Source organism: Ustilaginoidea virens, chromosome 4, assembly GCF_000687475.1.
Source record: "Ustilaginoidea virens chromosome 4, complete sequence".
In the NCBI taxonomy this organism is placed as follows: Eukaryota; Fungi; Ascomycota; class Sordariomycetes; order Hypocreales; family Clavicipitaceae; genus Ustilaginoidea; species Ustilaginoidea virens.
In genome coordinates, this window is record NC_057319.1 from 829040 (window position 1) to 853656 (window position 24617).

At 57.6% G+C, this 24617-nt stretch overlaps 9 protein-coding genes across 9 annotated transcripts; 3 read left to right on the forward strand and 6 right to left on the reverse strand.

The window, feature by feature from the left end:
- Nucleotides 1-78: 78 nt before the first annotated feature.
- Nucleotides 79-1763, forward strand: UV8b_04757 (uncharacterized protein; the record flags this gene model as incomplete). Its single annotated transcript, XM_043142255.1, has 4 exons — nt 79-438; nt 501-1134; nt 1245-1440; nt 1511-1763. The coding sequence occupies 4 exons, from the start codon at nt 79-81 to the stop codon at nt 1761-1763; spliced, it is 1443 nt and encodes a 480-aa protein (XP_042998189.1).
- A 741-nt stretch (nt 1764-2504) lies between these two features.
- UV8b_04758 (uncharacterized protein) lies at nt 2505-4190 on the reverse strand (the record flags this gene model as incomplete). The annotated part of the gene is made up of 1 exon (XM_043142256.1): nt 2505-4190. One exon carries the CDS (start codon nt 4188-4190, stop codon nt 2505-2507), a length of 1686 nt encoding a protein of 561 aa, XP_042998190.1.
- A 769-nt stretch (nt 4191-4959) lies between these two features.
- On the reverse strand, nt 4960-6665 carry UV8b_04759 (uncharacterized protein; the record flags this gene model as incomplete). Its single annotated transcript, XM_043142257.1, has 4 exons — nt 4960-5544; nt 5618-5862; nt 5964-6449; nt 6572-6665. The coding sequence occupies 4 exons, from the start codon at nt 6663-6665 to the stop codon at nt 4960-4962; spliced, it is 1410 nt and encodes a 469-aa protein (XP_042998191.1).
- A 2123-nt stretch (nt 6666-8788) lies between these two features.
- UV8b_04760 (uncharacterized protein) lies at nt 8789-9352 on the reverse strand (the record flags this gene model as incomplete). Its single annotated transcript, XM_043142258.1, has 2 exons — nt 8789-8882; nt 8994-9352. 2 exons carry the CDS (start codon nt 9350-9352, stop codon nt 8789-8791), a joined length of 453 nt encoding a protein of 150 aa, XP_042998192.1.
- Nucleotides 9353-10889: 1537 nt separating this feature from the next.
- UV8b_04761 (uncharacterized protein) lies at nt 10890-12877 on the reverse strand (the record flags this gene model as incomplete). Its single annotated transcript, XM_043142259.1, has 3 exons — nt 10890-11756; nt 11887-12623; nt 12751-12877. The coding sequence occupies 3 exons, from the start codon at nt 12875-12877 to the stop codon at nt 10890-10892; spliced, it is 1731 nt and encodes a 576-aa protein (XP_042998193.1).
- A 1788-nt stretch (nt 12878-14665) lies between these two features.
- On the forward strand, nt 14666-15197 carry UV8b_04762 (uncharacterized protein; the record flags this gene model as incomplete). The annotated part of the gene is made up of 3 exons (XM_043142260.1): nt 14666-14862; nt 14909-15017; nt 15111-15197. 3 exons carry the CDS (start codon nt 14666-14668, stop codon nt 15195-15197), a joined length of 393 nt encoding a protein of 130 aa, XP_042998194.1.
- A 425-nt stretch (nt 15198-15622) lies between these two features.
- UV8b_04763 (uncharacterized protein) lies at nt 15623-16430 on the forward strand (the record flags this gene model as incomplete). Its single annotated transcript, XM_043142261.1, has 3 exons — nt 15623-15723; nt 15795-16031; nt 16115-16430. 3 exons carry the CDS (start codon nt 15623-15625, stop codon nt 16428-16430), a joined length of 654 nt encoding a protein of 217 aa, XP_042998195.1.
- A 691-nt stretch (nt 16431-17121) lies between these two features.
- On the reverse strand, nt 17122-21842 carry UV8b_04764 (uncharacterized protein; the record flags this gene model as incomplete). The annotated part of the gene is made up of 3 exons (XM_043142262.1): nt 17122-17200; nt 17268-17581; nt 17673-21842. The coding sequence occupies 3 exons, from the start codon at nt 21840-21842 to the stop codon at nt 17122-17124; spliced, it is 4563 nt and encodes a 1520-aa protein (XP_042998196.1).
- Nucleotides 21843-23268: 1426 nt separating this feature from the next.
- UV8b_04765 (uncharacterized protein) lies at nt 23269-23632 on the reverse strand (the record flags this gene model as incomplete). The annotated part of the gene is made up of 2 exons (XM_043142263.1): nt 23269-23552; nt 23629-23632. The coding sequence occupies 2 exons, from the start codon at nt 23630-23632 to the stop codon at nt 23269-23271; spliced, it is 288 nt and encodes a 95-aa protein (XP_042998197.1).
- Between the last annotated feature and the right edge of the window lie 985 nt (nt 23633-24617).

The window sequence follows — 24617 nt, forward strand, 5'->3', positions numbered from 1 at the left end:
AGTCCACTTCAGACCGCATCTCCATCATGGTCCCAGCACACTCAACTCTCGCCAGCCTCTGTCGTAGGTGATTCTCCCATGACCGCCGAGGTTGAGCAGGCCCTCGACACTACCGATGAGGCAGCCTTCATTCCGACATTGCCACCTTCAGATAGCCATGGAAGCGGCCACAGCCCGCAGATTTCACCTGCCAAAAAATACACAAACAACAGCCATCCCAACTTGCCTTCCATCAACCAAATCACGCCAAACTTGCACGACGCGTACCGTACACGCAGGATTCCCCTGCCTCCAGGGTTTTCTCGCCCATCGTCCGCTGGGCAACCGTCTACTGCACCACTTGCTCCTTCTGAAGAGGACTGCAATCGGTCATTTCCTTTGGAGAATGTTCAAGAGGCCTGTCTATTGAGATACTGGATTGAGGAAATCTCTCATTGGGTAAGACTTCTGAACCATGTAGGCCTTGGCGAGGATAAATAGCTGCTGACGGAAATGCCAAGTTTGACCTCTGTGACGAAAGCCGACACTTCCATCTCGTGGTGCCTACCGTAGCCAGGCATCACCCTCACCTTCTCAATGCCGTCTTTGCCGTTGCAGCTCGCCATCTCAGCCGTCTCCCGCAATACAAGACGCAGCACGGTATACTATACCATGGCCAGTTTCTCCCGCACCTAGACGAGCACTCGGCGGTGGAATACATGCTGCAATGCATGCCAGCTCTTCGCCAGTTTCACGATGTCCGGGATGACGACTGTAGAGACAGCATCGTCGCCACAGCAGTGATTCTTCGCCAGCTCGAAGAGATAGACCATGAAGATGACCACATTCAGCTATACGGTCAAACAGCTGGCGTCCCTTCTGGGGCTGGGAAAAAAGTCAACTTTCTGGCCATTATAGACGCAGTTTTGAGAAGCACTCCGTCACAGTCCGTCTTTGGGCGTAGAAGCCTGATGCAGGCGGCGTACTGGATGGCCTTGAGACAAGAAATTTACCATTCCTTCACGCACATGGAAGCTCCCAAGCTCATCTTGCCCGCCGAATTCTGGCACAGTGCATCCCCGGCCAACAAGACAGTAATGCACCTAGCTGAGGTTGCGAAATGGAAGTGGGCCGACAGCTCCTCCGTCGAATGGGGTAAGTCGGCCTCTTTTTTCTGCACCTACTGTCAATCTATCTATTCACGTATCTGACTGAGCCATGTTTTTATTTATTTTATTTTATTTCTATTATTTTATTCTTTTTAGCAAGGCTGGTGGAACAACAAGATTATGTGGAGAAGAATATTTTAGCAGATATCCGGCCGATATACAAGAAACCGGCCGACAAAACCAGAGGCGAGATTTTTCCAACAGTCTGGTATCGGTCTAATATTGAGGTGACGACGATGCAATTCAGCCTCTTGGCTAAATCTGTCCTGGTAGCCGAGAATCCGCAGCTAAAGTAGGTGAAGCCTAATGGTGATGGTGATGATGGTGATGATGAAATTCTGTCTAACCAGGTTTTAAAACAGGCTATATTCCGCCAGCCGGTCAAGCTGGAGACTAGTGGAAAATGAGGTGAGATTATTGCTGCTGGAGCAGAGCGGCATCGCCTTGTGCAATCCGGCGTCGCCTCCGGCCCTTGTCCACGCTGCCTTTGGCATCCAGGTGTATGGGGAATTCTTCACCGACCAGTACGAGCGCCGAGCCATTCGGACCGTGGTGGAAAAGTACAGGGACACGCATGCATGGCCGGTGCAGCGTTTGCTGGACATGTTTCAATGACGGTGCGTCGATGGGAAAATGGGATGGCGGAAGATGACTTGGCGCCGGTCCACGGCACCGGGTTGGCAGAGCACCCTCGACCGTTTCTGCCAAGAAGAAAGGGCATTTATTTCGTGCCGAGCAGTTAAGGCTGAGCAGAGCGCCACGGGCAGGCCACGTATTGCCAAAAGCAGTGCGGATAGCCGGATCACGATTTCCACATGTTCCAAATCTTCGGGCCGTAACCGCGGCGCAGCGACCATTTGCTGCCCCCCCCCCCCCACCCCCGCATCCCCGGGCATTTCCGCCCGGGCCGCCGAAACCCGCCAACAAAGTCGAAAGCTTTCCACAAGACGAAGCCATGGCATGTTCGAATCCCCGCCTCGTATCGGCACGTGTAGCGACGACGAGGCGGCTCCCCGAAAGCTGGGGCCAGGTCGGCCGCCAACTCGGACAACGGCAAGCACCGCCTGCCGGGTTCCAGCTCCGCTTCACCCCGCACGCCGTCTCGTTGCGCGCGTGCTCTATGTTTCTTTTCTTCCCCGAGGTTTGACGGATTCGACGGCGGGCGTTGGCCAGCACCCGCGGATAGGGGCCTCGCGGGCGATGGGTTTTTGAACCGGGGTGGCTTGTCGACTAGGCGTGCTTGGTGGGACGCGGTGCGCTCGCATGGCAAGCGGTCAAGGGGCCGGGGGGTCGAGGCTTCTGTTTCCGCGCGGCATGCCGCAGGTCGTGGTTGTGGGGGCGGCTTGTTCGGTTGGTTTACCAGCCCTCGTCTGACTGGTCTTGCTCATCGTCACTACCCTCTTCTGCCATGATGTTCAACAGTCCGTCATTGTCCTGGTCCTGGTCCTCGTCTTCGTCTTCGTCTTCCTCGTCATCTTCCTCGTCATCTTCATCGTCCTCGTCTTCGTCCTCGTCGTCTTCTTCGTCGTCCTCGCCCTCGTCTTCCTCGTCTTCGTCTTCGTCGTCTTCTCCATCATCCTCTTCGCTTGCTGACGATAACACTCGTTCCTGTCGGAGCCGCTCTAATCGCTCCGCCAGTGACGGCCGCACCGGCTGCTCCGCCTGACCGCCCTCGTCCTCAGAACCACCCCCGCTGTAGACTTGCTTCTCCCGCCCCCGACGCATCTCAGCACCCGCCCCGTCTCCGTGCTCGTCATCCGAAACGACACCTACGCCCGTACGCCTCGCGCGCTTCATTTCCGGCTCGTCGCCTTGCTCGTCCTCATCCGAGTCGACAACCACCTTCCTCTTCCGCGATCTCGGCACCGGCGCCGGCGCCGCGCCACCTCCGTCGTCGGCCTCGGGGCTGGAAAATCGCCCCGCGTCGCCGGGCTCCGTCTCAACTTCCGACGAGTCCCCCGAGTCGTAAATCTCAATCTCGCCGTCGTCAATGCCCTCGCTCTCGTACTCGTCCAAGTCGGTGCCCTCGCCGTCCTGCGAGTCTCCGTCCCCGCCGTCTTGCTCCGAGGAGTCTTCGTCGTCGGAGTCGGAGCCGTCGCCGTGGTGCAGGTCCTCGACCCCCAGCGGCGTATGCTTCATCTTCCTCAGCGCCGCGTACCGAGCCACGCCGCTCTCCAGCTCAAACTCCACCATGGGCCAGGTCTCCAGCCCGGGCAGGAAGGCGCATTGCCCGCGCGGCAAGTGCCTCGGCAGCGAGTAGTTTGCGAAATCGGCGTGCCTGTCGACGTCCGGCCAGCAAAACACCGACTGCGTGTCCTCCCCCAGCCCCGGCTGCTTCTCGTACGTCTCCACCACGTACCGGTGGACGTAGTCGGTGACGCACCACCGCAGCCGCGCCGACGACTCCGCCTCCGCGGCCGCGATGACGTACAGCCTCGCCACGTTGCGAAACACGCCCGCCAGGAAGGGCGCCGCCTCCTCCAGCTGCGTGTCCGGGACCACGCCCAGGTTCCGGACCCGTTCCGCGAACCCGGGCAAAAGGTAGCGCCGGCCCGTCGTCAAGCCGCGCAGGATGACCACGTCCGCGCGCCTGCTGAACCGGACGACGGCATCGCCCGACCCGGCGTCCATGCCGAGCTCGTCGGGGTATTTCTCGGCGGCGAAGCTCCTGGATTCGCGGTGCGTCGCCATGACGATCCTCAGGGCTTCCGTCTGATCGGCGAGCGTCAGGTGGTCCTTGACCGAGTGGTGGTCGGGCCGCCGCATGGCCGCCGAGCTGGCGGACAGGCTGAACTGCAGGACGCGGGCTCGGGCGACCAGGTCAGCACAGAAGAGCTGCCATACGCGGAGCCTGAGCTCCGGCGGCAGCTGCGTAAACTTGGCAAACGTGTGCTCCGGCGCGTCGTCCTCGTCCTCGGATTCTCCGGAGCTGGCTGATTCTTGGGCTTCTAGGTCAACCAAGCCGCCTGCTTCCGAGGACGCGTCGCTGCTGATGATGCTGCTGCTGGCATCGTCGTCTGATGACTGATCATCCGAAGACATGATGGGCAATAGAGCCGATTCGATGGCATGAAGGACGGTCGAGATTGCGAGGGTTGGTGAAAATCCCCGAGTCGAGTTGGACGGAGAGAAGGTCAGGGTATTGGGGGGGAAAGCTCGCATGGCTTGCGTTTGATTGGTCAGGAGGAGGATGACTCAGCCAAGCAGAGTTTTACCATGCTCCAGTGCCTCGCTGCATTGTCCAATCTTTTCCGAAAGTTGGCATTGCGGCAATAAACTGTGTTGAATTTTTTTTTCCAATGTACGGTGTAGCTTCTCGCCTGCGCAGCGCTTCCATGGCTGTCGCTCGATCGGTGGGTGGGATATAGGGATATCCACGGATGGGTAAGGCGCTGTCATTGTCATGTGCTTGGGCGGGTTGCTACCAAAACCATTTGGCGCGAGATGCAAAGCGGTGTGCGTCCACATCACACCTTTGTCGCCTCCTTGACCGGCCTGTCCAAACAAAACATCCGTTTCTGAGTCTCAGTCGACAGACGTGCCTTTGACTCGCTAGTGTTCCGCCATCAACAGCTCATCGCGGCCTGGCCCGAGAACAAGGTTTCTCCCCCAAATGAGAGACCAACTCTGTATTTATACAAGCATTTTGGAAAAAAAAAAAAAAAAAGCCGAAAATAAGACGCTAGCCCGAATTCGTGATATCCAAAAAAAAAAAAAAATACATGAATGACATACGGCAAAACACCCACAACGCCGTTGGTATAGAGTCAAAAAGCGCCGTGATGTGAACCCAACCCCTCGCCCCATCTTGCTAATCAAACGCGCTCATCCAGACAAACATGCCAGCGGCACCACCAAGCAGCAGAAATGTGACGACGCCGGCCCCCGCCTTGTCAGCCATCGTGATGGGCTTCAGCGGCCGTTCGAAATTATCCTTGCCTCCTGCGGTTGCGTCGCCCTTGGACGTTCCACCCGTCTTGTTCGTCAGTGGTGGAACAGCTTCGTCGATGAGGAGGCTCGACACCGCGCCCAGCACGTTCATGGCTTCGCCCGCGCCGGTGGTCTTGTCCACGGCTGGATCGATGAATCGGCCCAGGATCCAGTAGAAACCGCATTGCCGGCCGCTCGCGCCGCCGGTGCACTGCTTTATGGCTGCTGCGGTGGACGCTCGCAGGACCGGGAGGATCTTGTCCCTGGTATGCGGGGCTATCTGCGTCACCACGGCGAGCCATCGATGGACGTAGCCCTTGAACGACAGCATGTCGCGGGTGCATGTCCCCTTTCCATTGCTGCCCTCGCAAGGCACCTCGTAAGCAGTGTTGTTTGGGAAGAATGTTTCCAAAAGCGTATCCAAAAGGCCGTCTACGGCAGTCTTCCACTTGCCACCTCCGTTTGTCTGGGACTGCAGGTCAGCATTGCCCGTTCTTGTCCACAATTTACACGACGGCAGGCAAGATTTCTCCACTCACGTAGTTGTACATGAAAGCGGCGCCTTGCGTTAGAATGGCCGCGTTGTAGGAAAAGGTAGCCTTGTTGACGTCGGTGCAATTCTTGTCCACATGTGCGCCGTCGTATGCGTGCCAGATCTCGGTATCAATGTAGCCGACATTTATCATCCAATCCCAGGCCTGCTCGGCGCGTTTTGCATAAGTGTCGTTTTGGGTATACCGTGCAAGGCGAGCGCCCATGTTGAAGAAAATGCCATTGGCAATAGCTATGACACTTTGTCAGCGCGGGCTGCATCTTGGGAACAGGTCGCGGGGCTTCATGTTGCAGGACGCCAGAAAAAAAAGAAAAAAAAAAAAAAGACCTTACTGTTCTTGTACCCATATCCTTTGTTGGAAAAAGGAATCTGCCAGCGCAATCCTCCGCCACAAGTCTCGTCGTAGCGACTGGGATCCGCCTGTGTGCTCCACACTGCTTGTGCCAGAGCAAGCCATTGGGGCTGATCCTCGGGGGGGTCGGGGAACTTGTTCTCAGCGGCCAGCATCGCGGATAAGCCCCAGAAGCCCTGATCGTCGTTTCCCAAGGACAGCGTGTGGTTTCTCGGCATGTAGTTTTTGTGCTCACCAACCTGGTGGAGCATCCCTTCCATGACAACCTTGTTGTAACTCGAGTCTCCGGTCCACTTCCAGTAATCTATATAGGTGCCCATCATGGCTCCACCTTCCCACCAGTAATACGGACCCAGTCCGCTATCGGGAGGTCCGGGCAAGATACCGGGGATTTCTCCAGACTGATTGCCTTTGTAGAACAGCATCAGGTCGTACGCCAATGTTCGTGCGGACTGTCGAATGGCGTCTTTAAGGGGTCAAGTCAGCAGCTAATCCCCATGGAGAAGTCGACGAGGGCGGTGGATGCGGGTTGGCGGGCGCAGCTCAGCTCAGCTCCAGTCAAAGAAGCCCGTTGGACCTGCTTCTTACCTGGGGTGTCGATGCTGTAAGGTTGCGCATCGGCACGTATCATCAGACTGCCGGCTACGGCAAGCCATGCCGGTGAGAGAAACGCCCAGACCATGACGCCCGACTAGGCGGCGGGGGAAGCAAATCCCCTTGGCGACACAGTAGAAGGTGGAGAGGGTATTTCGGCGGGAAAGGAGCCACGCGGCTGCCCCAGAAACAAGACAACGTCGGCAAGAGCTGCTGTAACTTGTACGAAAGGTGGACAGCGCGGGCAGTGGACGTCGGTGCCTCGGTGCGTATAGCGATAGATGTAGCGAGTGACGGGTTGAGACGAGGGTAAGCGAACGAGCGAAAGGCGGCAGTACTCAAACGAGGGACTAGCGACGACAATGAAAGCTGACAGGCATGGGTCGATTTAGGACGACTGGATAAGTAGGGGCGGTTCCAGTTGAAAAGGTAGGAGCGGTTGAGCATAAACCGAGGAGCAAGGCGAGGAAAGCGGAGAGTTTTAAAACGAAGCTCCGGGCACCGAAGGCACCGGCGAGTTGCGAGTCAGGCAGGGGAGGGAAAGCAAACAGTTCCTGGAACACTAAGCGCAATGAATAACAAGCGGGTCGAAGAATGCAGACTCTCGAGACGCCGAGGGCAGCGAGAGCAGCAGATGTCGACTGCATCTTGTTGGACTCCTCCCTGCCAAGCGCGGCCAGACATGTTCTACCACAAGTGACGGATGCGAAGCTCCCTTTCCAAGGAAAACAAGACACCAACGTCCGGCTAGTAAACAGAAATTGCAGTCCGAATCCACCAGACCGGTGGGCAGGTGGACAAAGATGTTCTTGGCAGACGAGACGGATCAATGAGAGAGGCGTCCGTTGGGCTTGGCGCGATTACGAGGCGTCCGGCCAAGCCGCTAAGCGTCCGCTGGGGGCTGTGCGCTGAAGGCTGTGCGCGGGAAAAAGACGGGCATTTGGCCGGGCCCCCTTGGCCTTGAGGGGGAAACGGCATGATGAAGCAAGAGAAGAGTCGGCGATGGAGGTGCCGCAGTGCCTTGGACGCGTGGTTGGGGTGTTGAAGCTGCAACAGTTGGGAGATGACGGCTGTCTCTGGCCGTTGACGATTTTGACGTCGGGTGGATCTGGCATGGCTGATGCCACAACAGCCAGCACGAGGTGCCCGCCCAATAGGCGCGCCTGATTTGTAGGGCTTAAGCCTGACTTTTGAGGCGCATGGCGCAGGGCAGGGCTTGGCGGTGGACCCAGGCCCCCGCTCTCTCACGCAATCCCACCCAATGGTAGCGGGCGGGCGCGGGCCCACAAATGCATTGCTGAAGCAGGTTGCCTGTTTGGCACTTTGTTGCTTTACCAACTAGAAAGGGATACTTGATCCTAGCAGTCGTCGGGCTTCAGAAGCGGGATTTCTTCATAATATCAAATATTACTTATGTCACATAATAATTATTTTAAACCAGCAAGCCTCTTTAAGGCCGGCGCAGGTATGTAGGTATGCAAGTCGCCGCTGTCAGTTGACCGCAAATGTTGAGTTGCATCCTCCTTCCTCCTTCTCGGTTGGGTGGGGCCAAGCCAAGCGGGACAGACCCGCCCGCCCCTGACGATCATACATGCCATGCCGCTGGTTCAACTCAACGAGGAAGGAGCCATGCAAAGGCGGCAGTCGCTTCAATGTATCAAATGCGGGGGAGAAATCCCCGACGACTGGGCAGTGACGGGAGTCAGGAGAGAGGCTGGAGGGGGGAAAACACACTAAAAGAGAAGAAGGACCCAAAAAAAAAATAAAGGGAAAAAAAAGGACAAAATTCCGCTTCTGACCTTGTTCACCACCAACGAACGATAAAGACAAGCCGGGTCCGTTTCACCGAGAGTCCAGCACAGTCAGACTGTCAACAACAGCGCACGCGGACAGGCACATCGCCGGGAACTACAGGAGCGAGAACGCTTGCCTGGAAGAATGGCCATGCTGCCCGTCATTTTCAACACCAGAGGGGAACAAGAAGACATCAACGGCCAGACGTCTCCTCCCTTGCCAGCGATATTACAACACTCAGAATCAGGATAGCCAAGATGCCAAAAAGGAATGAGCATTACCATTACAGTCGTAATCTATCAATCTATCTACCTGGTGCTTGCTTAAAAACGTCACACTCGCCAAAGTCACACTGCTTTCATCGTCTCCCAAACGGGGGGGGCTATGGGCCGTCTCGTCAAAACATCACCAGCGCCTTTAGTTCAGGTTGGCAGGAGCGTAGCTCTGGTCAGGCGTGACGACCTGGCCATTAGCCAGCTGCTTGTCGGTGTAGCTAGGGTAGGTGATGAGTCTTGCGCAAAAGACGCGGTCAGCAAAAAGGGCACCTGGGCAAGAAAAAAAGAAAAAAGAAAAAACAGAAGGAGTCACGTCGTGCGGCGGTTGCGGCCCGTGCAAAACTTACTTGTGCTTGTGGTCGACGACGGAAAAGACGGTGAAGCCGTTTCCGGGGCCGAACTGGCCGCTCCAGCCAGAGGTGATGGTGTAGTCGCCAAAGCTCTGCGCCGCGCCGGCGTTTCGCGAGGCGGGGGTGTCGCCGTTGCGGGTGTTGACGAAGCTGACGTACTGCTTGTCGAAGCGCTGGGGGTTGATGGTGAAGGTGGTGGTGCACGAGTTGTCGCCGGCGTCGCAGTTGCGGACGACGTGCTCGAAGATGACGCGGGGGACCGTGGCCATCATGTTGACGGGGCCGTCGGCGACGGGGGCGGCGACGGCCGAGGTGGCGGCCAGGAGGGCGGCGACGATGGTCTGAGCAAAGTACATTTTGAACGGGTTGCTTTGGGAGCTGGCTGAGCAGTTGTGGGCGTGAGCGGCTGATGTGCGGAGTGGATGTGAGTGGATGTGAGCGGATGTGAGCAGTTGATGTAGATGTGAGCGGGATGCAAGTGGATGTGTGAGCAGTTGATGTTGGATGATGATGATGAGGTTGGTGGATGAGGACAAGAACGAGCAGCAACGACAACGCAAGCCCGTCCTCTTATACAAGTTTTCGCCCCCCATGCATGCCAGCCATCCCAGCTGGCATGACGCAATGCCCCTCTCTCCTGGCATCTCGTCCACGATGCCCGTATTCGGGGAAGCGGAGCCTAAGAGGACCCGGCGGCCGGGGCGGAACACGAGGGATCGGCGTAGGGCCGAGCAGCCTCCTCGCCCGCCCCGATGCCCAGCTATACGAGGCTGCTCAGCAGGGAAGTTACGAGGCTCCGCCGCAGCTCAGCCTCCAACGCCCCCGGACTGCCATGCACCTAGGTATGTAAGCACCGAGGCTCGTCGCGCCAACGACGGATGCCAAGGCCCCAGGGGTCGCTCGCCCGTCGACCAGACAGGCGGCTCCTCGGGCCGGACCAGCCGCCACGTCCAATCGCAACGGCCAGGGCCGGCCCAGGGCGGTGACGAGACGACACGAGCCCCGACACGTCGACGCTAGCGCCCCTCCCCTCGCCCCCCTTTTTCCCGCCGACGAAGGATGAACCGTGGCGCTGGCGCTTCTATTTTTGCTTCTTGCGCCCGAAGGGGGGGCGGAGGCGGGGACGTCAAGGCGGGAACATTACGTCAGCCAAGGCTGGACGGATGCAACGTCGCCAAGAATAAGCGGGGCCCCCGCGGCAAACCGGCCTGGGGCAGACCGGGAGGGGGGATTAATTTTACTCAAGCCAAAGCTTCGCTCGGCATCGCTATCCGCATGTAACCTTGAATCGCTTCGTCGTCCGGCCATACCGCCATCGCTCACTTGGGCGTCCCCCGCCGCGGATTGGTCTTGTGTAATGGTTGATTTGATCCGCTACGACGCTGATACCTGCCACATCGGGACGAACGACGTGGCCGGCGGTAAATGGGGCGAGGGCAATCGTTGTCGTCTTGTTGCTGTCTTGTTGCTGTCTTGTTGCTGTCTTGTTGCTCTCTTGTTGCTTTCTTATTGCTCTCTTGATGCTAAAGAGGACGGGCATCGTCTGCGTCAAGACGGACAGACGTTACATGCGCTTGGCATGGAAGCAGGGTGTCAGTCCAGCAACTCGCAAGCCATCCCCCTTGAACAGTGCATCCAATTAGTAAATCAAAGCAGCAAGCAATCTGGCACTAGGCCCTCTATGTAAACTCAAAACATGCCAGTTCCGTCGTCATCCCATTTCCTGTCCGCTCCTCCCCACCCGCCTGTTCTCTTTCCTTCTTTCCTTCTTCCCTTCCTTTGTATATTGAAAGCCATCATGATAACTTTTACAAGCCTGTCGGTTTGACAGTCCGTGTCTGCCTTGCTTCCCCCTCTCATCCTCATCTCATCCTCCTCCTCCTCCTACTACTACTACTCCCCCGTGGGCACCTCGGCCGTGCTGGTCACGACAGAAAACTGCCCTCCGGCGGCGGCTCCGATGAGCTTTCGTCCCTTGATGTCTTTGCCCTTCATGCGCTGCGCAGAATCCTGGTCGTCTTCGTTGCCGAGCCCCAACTGGCCGACGGATCCGAATCCCGTGGCGTAGCCGACACCGTCCCGGTTGACAAAGAGCGTGTGATCGGTTCCGCAAGCAACGTGGGCCACCTCCCCAATCTCCGTCACTTCTGTCGGGCGGAGACAGATGCGTGGCTTGTTGTATTCGTCGCGGCGCACAATCGTGTCGTCGTCGAGCTGGCTTTGCGAAAACTGGATGCCAAGCTGGCCGCCATCCAGCCGTCCCCACACGTAGCACTTGCCCTCGGCCGTGACGGCTCCAGAATGGTGGGCCCCGCCAGCCAGCACTGTCACGCCTTTGCCGCAAAGGTCCGGAATCTTCATCGGATAGGGCAGGATCGCCTCGTCCCCGCCAGCTTCCTTGGCGTAACCGGCTTCTCCAAAGCTGTTGAGACCCCAGGCCCAGACGTTGTCCTTTTTGTCGACCGCAAACGAGTGATATTCTCCCGAGGCGATATACTTGATGGGGCGTGGGCAGACTCGCACCTGGCGAGGCAGCAAGGTCTCAGACTGGTACCGACCAAACGGTTGCCTGCCCAGCTGATTCTGTTCGTACGAGCCCCAGCCCCAAACCTGGCCCGACTTGTCGAGAGCCAGGACGTGATTGGCTCCGCAAGCAATCTGGATAACATTGTCCAGTTCGGGGATCAAGACGGGTTCCATTTGTATCTCGACAGGCTTGCCGTTCTTGTCGTAGCAAAACCGACGAGCTCCCTTGGTGTCCTACCGTGTGTGAGCATCCAATGTCAGCAGCATTGTTTCAATTCCCTGGTTATCTCGATTCTGGAAAGTGCCTCCTGGAAAATGCCTCCTCCAAGTAGATGCGAAGCGAATCAGTGGGTTTCAAACTTACTCGAAATGCCCCCCATCCGTACACGTGTCCGGTCGCACTAAGCACAAAGCTGCAGCTGTCACCCGCAGCCACTTGGGTAAAGATGGTGTCTTTGGGCACGTTTTTGAACGTGACTTCTCTGGGCTCGCATTCGTGCGGATTCAGCTCGCCATCTTCGTCTTCGCTGTCTGATGCCGCTCCGTCCAGGTCCTTCATGCCGCCCTCCCAAGTGGTATCTCGGCCCAGCGCGCCTTCGTCATTGACGCCCCAGGTCAGAATCTTGTTGTCGGAGGTAAGAACAATGGTGTGCATGCCACCACAAGCAAGCTGGACCACGTGAGGCTTGGACGCCTCGCTGGGATCGAGGTTCGCGTTGAATTTGGGTACCAGAGCGGTAGTGCGCTTCGGCCCGAGACCAAGCTCACCACACTCGCCACTTCCGAAGGAAAATACGGCGATTGGCTCGGTGGGAGCTTGGTTCAAGAGTTCACGCTCCTCTGACACAGCCTCCTCCTTCTTGGCAGCTCTCTTGGGCGCAGCCTTCTTGGGCACAGCCTTTTTGGGAGCAGCCTTTTTGGGAGCAGCCTTCTCGGGCGCAGCCTTCTTGGGCACCGTCTTTGCTTTGCGTTGCTCCGTGGGGCCTTCAAGCTTGATGGTCCTCTTGCGACGAGACTGGTCCTCCTCCTCATCATCCGCAGCAACGCGTTTTCGTTTTGTCGTCGCGGGCTTTTCATCACGGCGTGATTTTCCATCGACTTCTTGTGTGCTTCAAGGTTAGAAAATGAATGCTGCTTGGCAACCCGTTGGCCAGCCTGAGACAGCCCCGGGCTGTGGGACGCAGCTCTCAAGGCCAGGTCGTGTCATTTGGACGCGTCTTTTACTGACCAGGTCTGCCGGATGATTTCTTTGCCGCCGGCGAGCTCTTGGCAGGCTTGGCTTTGACCGGCTTTTCCACGGCTGCGCTATTCGATTTGGCCCTTTGGCTTGTGCGGGTAAGCTTTTTCGAGGCCATTATGGCTCTGAGATGTGGCAGGCAACGAGGTTGATGTTTTTGGCTCGTGGCTTGGCTTTTGGCCGTGTCGCGTTATGCTTTTATCAGCCAGGGCGGACTTGGCAAGGCAAACGAGAGAAAAGAAAAAAAAACAAAGAGCTTCGCTTACTCATCAGCCGAGAGGGCCAGGGGTGTTGGAGCGCCCCGCTACTGCAACCGATGGCACAGGCACAGGGGCTGGTGCGTGGGGGCTGCTTTGTTTTTATTGGGGGGGGGGGGTGACTTGAAGTGGGGCCTCTTGCGTATCGCTAGTCGATTGACGTTGTGAACATGCAATCGAAACAAACAACAATTACCCGGCAAGATGAAGCGTTTCCGTGGCTATAGTTCCATCGTCCCATTTCATGCAACAATCAGCATGCACACAACCGTCGGGGAGTGCACTGCAGCTGGGATGGATGGTCGAGCCATCCGCCAGCATGCTCTGATTCGACGCGCCATATAGCCTAGGCTCCAACGACCCATCATCCCATCAGAATCCCAAAATCAAGGCGGTTTCGTCTACAAGTTGCGCGACAGCAGCTACATAAGGTATGCGATAAATCGATCGGTTAAATGACAGCCTCACGGTTTAGCGGATGGAGGCCGTCAGTAACAATGTCGACGAGCAATGTGGAAACTGTCGGAAAATGCTTCGGTCTTTAGCTTCTTCAATTGCTCCGGGAAACATAGTCATGCTGTCTTCACAACGGCTCCGGAGGGCTATTCGCCATGTACAGGCTTCCGAACCCTTTTTGTTCCTATTCCAGCCTTTGGCTGACCGCAGTCATAGCTCACGCCGAAGGATCAGACTCGAAAATCAAGTCTGCATGAATATCAGTGCAAAACATTCTCAAAGAAATGTGCGTTGTGCGTTGTGCGTTGTGCGTTGGTGCTTCACTCTCGTAAAACCCACGGTATCACCATGGAAAGAGTTTTGTTTTAAGACTACTATGTGTCAAATTGACGTCTGCTAGCACCGCGTCTCCGTATTTCGCGGCAGAATAGCAATGACGGCTGATGAGGCTCGGGTAGCTACTGAAGAACTCGGTAGCTCAACACTGGCAACCGTGTTCGAAAGTTGCATTTCTGTCCATCTGACCAGTGCATCATATAGGAGGTGAATGCATCATCGAGACTCAGGTTCTTGAAGAAGGGGCCGCGCCGCTGGCATCTTCGACGATGGATTGCAAAGTGGCATCCAGGTCGTCTCGACGGCGTCCCCATGAAATCGAAATGTTGAACCAAAGGCTGCGAAACAAGCGCAACGTCCGCGCCGGACTCGCCGTGGACAAGCTGTACGTCACAGAGTCCACGCCCCACGAGTCTCAGTGGTACCTCGCCATGACGATTGATCGGGAAAAACTACCAGCCAGCCATTCTGATTCTTGGACATGGTGGTGTCAATCTTGCCGTTCTACTTAAGCGGCGTCCAGAGAGCCTACTCAACTTCCCCCTTGGTTTGTCCGAGGGTATAACCACCAGCCCGATCGAGAACGTTGAAGGTGAGCTTGGAACCGCCGGCCAAAGCTCCAACCTGAGGCACATCATCACCAGGGTGTATAAGATATTCATCGATCACGACGCCACACACCTGGAGATCAACCCCCTCGGCCGGTCAGAAGACGGCTTTTTTACAGGCTTGAGTGCCAGATTTACGTTTGACGATGAGGCCAAGGGCGGCAAAGGGAGCTGTTTCCCCTTCGTGACTAGGCGCTAGAGGTTGCAGACGAAGCGGAAGCTGAAAAGCATGGCTTCGTGTACGTCAGAATGACGGGCGACATTGGCAACATTGGCAACATTGTGAATGGCGCGGGCTTGGCCATGACAACGAACGAAGACATCGAGTTTCACGGCGGTGGCGAGCGCCAATCTCGATGCGGGCGGCAAACCACCAAGGACACCATAACCCAGGCGCTTCGAATCATGACTCGGGACCAGAGAGTAAAGGCCATTCTCGTCAACATGTTTGGGGGTGCGCACGGGAAAAAAAAACGATTCGGACCACGCAAGGGAGGGGCGCGAGATTGCCAATCTTGCGCCGGGTCTGACGCGATGCGACATGATTGCCGAGTCCATTAGTCAGGCGACCTCTGAGCTGGATACCAAGATGCCCATGGTGGTTAGGCTACAAGGTACCGCGTCGGAAAAGGGATTGCAAATGGCAAGTGTGCCTGAACCTATGGAACGACGCGGTCGCTGATGATTTCCTTAGTTGGAGGAGGCGGATTCAGAACTGGCGATGGAGTCGTACTTTGGCGAGGCAGCCAGGCGGGTGGTTGAGCTGGCCAAGTCGGCATGAATCGAGATGAAGTTTTCATGAAGCAGGATGCTTGCGAGAAACGAGGATGAGAGGGATTACCAGGTAAGTAGTGCCAAAGGTAGAGCAGTCTAGTCAATAGGAAGCTGGAACCAGTAGGATGCGGGATGCGGGATGCGGGGGCATCTGGCGGAAGGGGCAGGTGCGACCACGTAATGGCACCGGTATTCGCGTGCCGTCACGTAGAAGGTAAATAGGTAAGGCCTCAGGCCCGAAACCGCCACGAGGCTCAGCAACCCCGTCCAGCAACCCGTCCAGCAACTCTTCGAGCAACTCTTCGAGCAACTCTTCGAGCAACTCTTCGAGCAACTCTTCGAGCAAACTCTCATCCATCTCGCCAGAGTCATCCAGCATCACCGAGTTGACAGTATTCGCCCCCGGCCCCAGGTAGAGCACCTCCATCCCCCATGGCCAGCGCAGAAAAGGACCCCCAAGCCATCGCCCACGCAAGGACGCTGTCCAACGTCCCGTGGTGCGAGCAATACGAACGAATGATATCCGGCCAACTGTAAGCCCCAAGACCCCCGCCGCCCCGACTCGAAGAACAGCCAGCCCGCTCCCTCCTCTAACCCGGCCCAGATACGACGCCCAAGCCAAAGAGCTGGTTGACGGCCGCTTCCGGGCCCGGCGCGCCATGCACGAGTACAACACGCACTTCCCGCACGACGCCACGCCCGAGTCGCTTGCGGCAGACCGGCAGGAGATGCTCGCCGCCACGTTTGGCCGGCTGGGCAAGCGGGCGTTTGTCGAGCCGCCCCTCAGCATCGACTACGGATGCAACATCACCGTCGGCGATGACTTTTACTCCAACTTCAAGTAGGGACGCCCCACCCCCCCCTCGCCTCCCTGTGATTGACAGACACGAGGGAATCTGACGCTTTGTGTGCGTGCGTGTGTAGCCTCGTGATTCTGGACTGCGGCCTGGTTCGGATCGGCAGCCGGGTGCAGTTTGGTCCGTCCGTGTCCATCTACGCGGCGACGCACGAGACGGGCGTGCAGTCGCGGAGGGACGGGGTCGAGTATGCGCGGGGGGTGGATATCGGGGACGACTGCTGGATCGGCGGCAGCACGACCATCATGCCGGGGGTGAGGATCGGCAAGGGATGCACGGTGGGGAGCGGGTCGGTGGTGACGAGGTCGATCCCCGACTTTTGCGTGGCGGTTGGCGCGCCGGCGCGGGTGGTGAAGTCGGTAGAGGCGGTGGCTGATCTGTAGGAGGGGGGGCTGAGGTGAATAGATGCAGCGCGGGTTGGTGAATCTGCGGCAAGCAGGCGTCTGGTCCCGCCGCCGTGAGCACCTACATGGCAAGCTGGCCTGGCCGAGACTCTGCCAGCAAGTGCATCGCATAGCGCACCACGACTATCAACCACGACATCATGACATCGACCATGACCATCAGCCGTGTCCATCAGCCGTGACCATCGACCCCCAGCAACCGCGCTTCTTCGCCCGCCGCCTCGACCATAGCCCCAGCACGGCACCGACGTGCCGAGCACCTTTGGCCTGGAGACGGACCACGAGAGCCCGCGAGTCGGCAATATGCCCTGCCGAGCCCGCCGTCCCGACTACTCGGCGGCTTCTTGGCAAGAACAGGCTGGATCAAGGGTGTCGGTTGGCGCGGACAAGCCCAGCCGGTCCGGTCGACCAACTTGAGCCAAAACGTGACGCCACACCGAGTGCGGCTCCGATGGGCTTCGTCTGCTGCGACACAAAGTCTTGCGACGACACGTCGATGCATCACTTGTATTCCCAAGCACGTCTATTCCGGAGCGCCCAAGTGCAAGTGGCCCGTCAACTACTACCAGCATGTGGCAACTTTTAAACGTCTACAAATATTCCCCAGCAGGAAAAAAAAGGAAAAAAAAAAAAGAGGAAAACCCCAAAGAAACACCCGCTAAGCCGTCATCTACAAAACCCTGCCCAGACGCCCAAAGCCAAACGACCATCGGCGCACGCGAACCGTGTAAATGAAAAAATAGACCAGCCTAAATCGCGTGTCAGCTATAACAAAAAAAAAAGCGGCAGTTTCTGAGATCAAGGGCCAACACTCACATCCAGTTGGAGACGCAAAAGGCGGCGAAAATGGCCAGGTCCCTCCACTTGTGGCTCGGCTCGATGCTCAGCGAAGCGAGGAACTCGGCGCCGCTCGAGTAGGGGCAGTAGCTGCAATTGCGGCGGTCCCCCGGGTTGTCGAGGTAGCCCCGGCCGGCGTTTCGGACAAACTCGGCGGCAAAGTCGCCGCAGGTCTGGCCGGCCGGCGGGTCAAAGTACGCGGCTTCGTTGGGCGCGCACCTGACGGGCTGGTTCTCGAGCGTGGCGGCGAGCACGCCGCCGATCCAGTACGTGCTGGGGTTCACGTAGTACAGCTAACTGATGTCAGCCGGCTTTGTCTGACAGGAGTGTCGGAGGGTTGGAGGGTCAAGTCAGCCTGACGATGGGGGGGGGGGGGCAACTCACCCAGTATCTCCAAAACACATTCAGCTGCTCGTAAGGAACAACCACGCCGTTGAACAGCCCAAACGTGACGAGGAAAAAGGGAACGACGTTGCTGATGACGGTGAAGCTCGGGGCCCACGCGCAGATCCATTGGCCCCAGCTCGACTGGAACACAAAGAACAGCAGCGTCATGAGCAGCACGTATCCAGACGTCGCGGAATCGGTCGGCAGCCCGGTGGGCCAGTACCACAACGCCCAGTACACGAGACCGGCGACCAGCGACCCCGGAATCTCGGACAGGAGGGACGACGTGCAAAAGGCGACCCATCCGTAGATGCGGCTTGGGTGCTCCCGGGCTTCCCACAGCGCGCGGTCGGCGTAGAATTTCGGCAGCACGGCGTTGAGCACCGTCCCCGGGATTAGCATCGCCACAAACGACGTAAACACGCGGCTCTGCATGTCGTTGACCGTGTCGCCCAGCTGCCAAAACGTGAACCCGTTGACGATGCCGACAATGACAGACGTGAACAGCCTGCCGTACATGTACGACGGCTGTCTCCACTGCTTCATCAGCATCCGCGTGGTGAGCAGCCTGACCTGCGCGGACACGGGCGCCGCAAACTCGTGCATGGTGGTGGGGGCCTCGGGGGTCTGGGTCGGCGGCGCCTGCTGGCGGCTTCGCCTCTGAAGCTTAATTTGCCCGATTTCCCTCAGGAGGGCTTTGTACTCGTCGGATCGGCGCCACTGCTCGTTCCAGTGCTCGCGATCAGAAACCCTGGCGCCGGTCTCGATGAGGAACTCGGCAACGTTCTTCCCCTCGGGACAGCGGGAGCCGCGGGCCGCAAAGTAGTCCACTACTGCCTGGCCGTTGCGCCCCACGGGACCCGAGTAGAAGGTGTTGCCGCCGGGGTTGAGCGCAAGGATCTTGTCAAAATGCTCGATGAGCTCCGACGACGGCTGGTGGATGGTGCACACGATGGCTTGGCCGGAAGAACATAGTTTGCGGAGGAAGAGGATGATGGAGAGGGCCGCTTGCGAGTCCAGCCCGCTGGTGGGTTCGTCGAGGAAAAGCAGGAGCGAGGGCTTGGCAGCCAGCTCTACGCCGATGGTGAGCCGCTTCCTGGGCTCGACCCCGAGAGATTCCACCATGGCGTCTTGAATGTCGCCGAGGTCCAGGAGTTCCATGACCGTCTCGACGTAGTCGAGCTTCTCCTGGCGGGGGACGTCGCGGCTCTGGCGGAGGAGCGCGGAGAACTCGAGCTCCTCGCGGACCGTGGCAGATCCTTCGTGGAGATCCATCTGCTCGACGAACCCGGTTCGGCGCTGGAAATCGGCCTCGAGGCTTCGGCCGTCCACGAGCATGGTGCCTTGGACAACGCCCACTGTCTGGCGCTGCGACAGCGTGTTCAGCAGCGTCGTCTTGCCGGCACCGCTAGCACCCATCAGAGCGACCAGTTCACCGGGCTTAGCGTACCCGTTGATGTCATTGAGAAGCCTCTTCGGACCAGCCGCCGTGGGCACGGTGTAGCCGATGCCCTCCCAAGTAAAGATTTGCTCGCTTCGACTACCCTCCTCCTCCTCCTCCTCCTCCAACGCTCGGTCTGGTGTTGTCTGCCGTTGGACATGCCCGACCGTCTCGTCTTCGGATGGAGGAGTATGCTCTTCATCCGCCCTGTTCCGCATCTTGGCAGCTTGCCTCGGCTTCTTGCTGGACTTGAACGCCACAGCTCCCACGCCGCTGCCGGTAAAGGAGATTTTCTCGGTAGCAAGCACGGTAAAGGCAATGTACCCCGCTGTGAAGGCGATCAGAATGCCGAAATTACGCCAGAGATGCGACCGGCTGTACTCGTACTGCGAAGACAGGTACGCCGATCCTGCAACCTGCGGGCTCCCCGGCGATGAGCCGGCAATGGCGCAGCCTTGGTTCTCACGGCTGATTCCCGGGCCTTGCGGAACCAGCTGGGACTGCGCGCAGTCCATGATCCTGCCGCCAAACTCGTTGCTGAGAATCGCTTCGAAGGCGTAGCTGATGGGGTTGACATAGAAAATCCACCCAAACCAAATCTTTTGGTGCAGTAAAACGGGTTTCGCAATGACGTACCCGGCAAACACGGCCAACAAGTTGAGCGTAATTCCCGCAAATCGCACTGCGTCGTCCATGGTGGGGGAAACAGCTGCAAACGCGCGGTAAAGCGCGGTCACGCAAAAGGTGTTGGTGTACACAAATAGCAGGTAGATGAAGAATTTCGACGCCGACCGATCAAGCCCCGTCATAAAGTACATGATCAGGCCAAAGACGACGACTTGCACAGCCAGCAAGGGTAAATCAACCAGGACGCGAGCCAAGCTCACTGCGCTGGGTCGGTAGAACGCATACTCCCTGTGGCGATTGATGACTGCTCGACCAGACACAGCCTTCATCAACTCGGAAAGCTGCAGCCAGCCCAGGAACACGATGGAGAAAAAACCAGCACCGTCGCGGAGAAAAGCACCGCTCGTGTCACCGGGTGTGTTGTAGAACAATGAAGAGACGATGAGTCCGTTGGAGATGATGACGAAGAACTTGGTATACAACGAAGCTTTGTCGCCCCAGAGGAACCAGAATTCACGACGCGTGCAGGCCAGGACCTGCTTCCAGAGACTGACAGTGTACACGGACTGCTTCATCACCGTGCGCGACTTGGCTTGGCGGACAGAGTCGATGAAGGTTCGGGCATCAGAGCGGCCAGTGTCGTCAATGTACTTTTCGAAGCCGTCGACGTCGTCCAGGAGTGCTTTGTAGGCTCGGCTCCCACGGAAAGCCCTTTCCAGCTCCTCGGCGGTTTTGGGGCAGCAATGCTCAAATCCTGGCCTGAACTGCCGAGCATTCACGTCGCACAGGGATGTCAGAAAGTCCGCGGTCGTCTGTCGGGGAGGGCAGTCGAACCCCAGGTCGACAAAGTACTGCTTCGCCTCACTGGCTGGGCCTTGGTACAACATGCGGCCTTGGTCGATGACGAGGACCCTGTCCATCAGGTTGTAGATGCCCTCCCCGGCTTGATACAGCGTCGTCAGGGTGGTGCGATGCGAGACGTCGGTCATGATGCGCAGCGACTTGGCATAGTTGAATGCCGTGGAGGCGTCCAGTCCCCTCGTCGAGTTGTCCCAGCAGGTGACGCTGCTCTTCGTGGTGAGCGTTTCAGCGATGCTGACGCGTTTGCGCTCGCCGCCCGACACCCCGCGGATGAAGGCGTTCCCCACAAGCGTGTCCTTTGTGTGAGACATGGCGAACATTTTGAGAAACGAGTCGACAATGAGGGGGATGTTGCCGCGCTCCTGCTTCTTCGTCTTGGTCAGGAGGGCGAATTTCAACGTCTGGCCGACGGTAAGACTGGGCATGTGCTGGTCGTCCTCGGCGTTGTAGGTTGCTTCCCCGCGGAATCGCTTGTCCATTTTAGATGACGGAATCCCGCCGTAGATGACGTCTCCCTGCACAGACTCGTAGCCCGCTCGGTTGTTGGCGATGACTCTGAGGAACGTGCTGCAGCCAGAGCCGGGTCGTCCCAGCACGAGCATCATCTCTCCCGGACGAACGACGCCCGTGAAGTCGCGTATTAATTCTCTCGGTTTCCCGCGGCTTCGAAAGTCGAGGGCGGGAAACCAATGGCAGAGATGGTTGTACAGGTCTGGACCGAACGTGCCAGCGATGGCCTGCGGCAGGGTGCGCACGGAAACCGCATTGACACCGACTCCCTTGACGGTAAGGTTCTTGAACAAGACGCCGACTTTCTTGGTTGATGCTCCATTTGGATTGCGCTTCTCCAGGTGGCCTTGGCGGATAAACTGCTCGAGCTCAAAGTCTGTGGGGGCTGCTGCTGCCTCTTCGCTGTCGGGGTAGGCGTCTTGCTTTTCCGCATCCGGGCCGGCCTGGCCGGCCTGGCCGGAAGAAAAGACTCTCCCGATAAAACTGGTTCTCGATCTGGTTCTGTGGGCAGGAGACGCGCCGGTGCTTCTCCGGCTCAACTCTCGCCGGAGGTGTTGAAAGTCTTGCCGCGCAGCACTCTCACTTACCGGACCGTCCGCATACGTGTCCCCCCAGTATCCGTCGGTGGAAGTGTCGTCTGGCAGAGGGCTATCGCCGACGGTGGTCGTGCTGTTGTTTAAAGGAGGAACAGGGCCGGACTCTCCCTGTTCCCGTCCGTGATCCAACATTGTTTAGCAGCCAGCCAAGCCAGGCCAAGCCAGACCAGAAGGGCAAGACGTTTGGACCTGCGGCGTGTGGTTGACGGCGGCGGTGACCTCGAACGGTGGATTCTCTGTTTTTAAATAAAGGAAGAGAAAAAAAAAAGGAAAAGGAAAAAGCTGGGAGCAGCTGCTTGAGCTTCAGTGGATGATGACAGCCGCCCTTCCGGGAGGCCTTCTGGAGGGGCCAACAAGCCGACTCTTATCCAGACGGTTTCTCAGCGAGACACCGGCATAACTCGCAAAAAGAAAACAAACATTGAAATAGTCGGTCGTAGTCGCACTAGGTCCGTGCTGACGCCATTGCATCATGCTGGAGATAGGTGCCTATCTCCGAAGCCTTCCGCGGCCGGCTTGCTATCCTACCAATGGGGAACCTCGCCTGCGCTGCCCCAGATCTCGAACAAGGCGTTTTCGGACCACATGGTTGCAAGACAGGGTTTAGCCGCCAGACGAGCTGCACAGCTCTTTCGGGGAAGCGGGTTCCAGGGGTATAGATTAGTCATCCAGGCGAATAGGCTCCAAACGCGCATGTGAAGTGACAAATGACTGTTTTCGGCCAGGGTGCGCCAAGCCCGCCCCTTTGTCTGCAGAAATTCCGTTGGGTGTGACGGTCGATGACGGGGTCGGTGAGTCCATGATTTCAAAGCAAAGCTAGGGGGTGCGGAAGTTGAAAGAATCAAGATCTTGGTGGGGGGGGGGAAACCGGCAGGGCATGGGCCCCACCAAGGTGGAGCTGTCCAATCACCAGACAGCATCAATGCCTTCCGTGATTGCGTGCCTTGCTTGTGACTGGCCTGGCCGACGGGTGTATACTGTATAGCGCCCAGACGAGTTGCATTCCTCGTGCTTATTGACATTACAGCCTTGCAACTTATTACACGGCCAGGAGTCATCGACTTGCCCCTGCAGGTTGGGTTAGGTACCTGTTTTACCTGGGTAGGGAGTTGGCTGCACCCATGTCACCAGCACCAAGCAACAGCTTCCAAGCCAAGGGTGAGCAAGACGCGATGCAGGTTTTCCGTACAAGAAATCGGGCGGTAACTAGTAAGTGCCAGTCCAAACGAAACCCTCGATCCCAGCCTGACGACCGATGCGCAATTGCGCAGTGTCAGAGCAGCTCTATCCGCGTGCGCGTCCACCTACACACCCTACACACATACCTACATATAGACATGCATAAGAAAGACTAAAAAAAGTATCTACCCTCCCGCCGAACGAAACTCGGTCGAATCGCCAACTCGGAGAAAAGAAGACAAATCAAAAAAAATCCCGCAGTCCGCCATGCTACGCGTTGCAGCTTTTGCCGTACGCTCCCTTCCCACACGCGAAGTGAAAGTCCTCGACGCAGATGGACAAGAATCGCCCGAGGCACTTCCTCAGCAAGGTCGCCGCTTCACGTCCACACTGGCCAGGTTCGGGCTGTGGAGGGGCCGCAACCCCAGCTGGTGGCACGACGTAGATATTCTGGTGACACCACCAGCGCAATTTGTCGGGGCAGTACCGGAGGACGTATCCTGCTGTTGACGCACACGTGTCGGGGTCCTTGTAGGGCGGTCCCAGCCGGACGGATTCCAAGGCTGATGCCGTAGCTGCTAGAGCGAGTAGCTTGGCCAGGTGCATCTTTGCCGGATCGAGCTTGTTCGTGTCGGAGCAAGAGACAGACAGCTGCTGCTATATCTGAGGATGCAAGGATGTCAGCAGGATAAAGATTCCAGCTCAGCAGACAAGCGGGCATCGATGGCCCTTTACATACCCATACCGTACAGGTGGGCTACGACAGACAATGTCTCCGATTCTCGGGCAATTTGTTGGAGCGACGACGCCTCCCAATATGGCCCGTCACCTGTACCATGCCATTTCCAGGCGCGGTTCTCGGCACCAGCCGTCTTAGCCTACCAGCCAAGAGCTTAGTTACCAAGGGGCCTGGCACTTTACTAAGGCCCGAATTACTAAGTGCGGCCTCCTTACTTTGCCAGCCCTGGACGTCGATGCAGCTGTCTTGCCCCAACACTTGCCTGTGATTTTACTTCATTTTTGTTTCTCCCGCAACAAATACGTTCGCTGCTCATGCTGGTCCACGGCCGACAGTAACACACGGTGGGCCGGGCTGTGATGATTCGCTCAGCATAGGGGGCAAAAGGAAGTTGAAGCTATTTAGCGGGTTGTACTGTACTCGGTAACTTTTTTCCTCCCTTAGTCAGCGCATTCCCCACAGGGCCTCTTGGCCCAAGACTCAAGAGGTACTCCGTACTCCCCGCGGATACTGCGTCTCTCATTAGCTCAGGTTGCCACATCTCCCCACTGTCATAGTCCATGATGCCAAGCTCCTTCAATTTGAATCAGCTACTGTACCCCTTTGGGGAAAATGGCGGCGATTTCTCGCTGGCGTTTACCTTGAGCTGTATGCGCTTGCCCTTTACGTCCTTCGCCAAGATGGTCTGCATCCCGTGACAAACTCGGCCGAACTGGTCAAGTTACCGGTCGCTTCTTTTCCGGGCTCAACTGCTCTTTTCTTCCGCCTGCAACCAGGGACCGATCATCCTAAAAGCTCCTGTTAAGACTGAGTTTCCTACTGGGTTACTCTTCGTTGAGGCTAGCCATGGAACCCTTCCATCTTTCTTACACCAACATGGCAACGAAATGCCACTCAGCCTTCGCCATAAATGGTTCGTTCAGGCCGTTGAATCCATCGTATTCATCCACAGTAAGGGTGTTATACATGGCGACCTAAGACCGAATAAC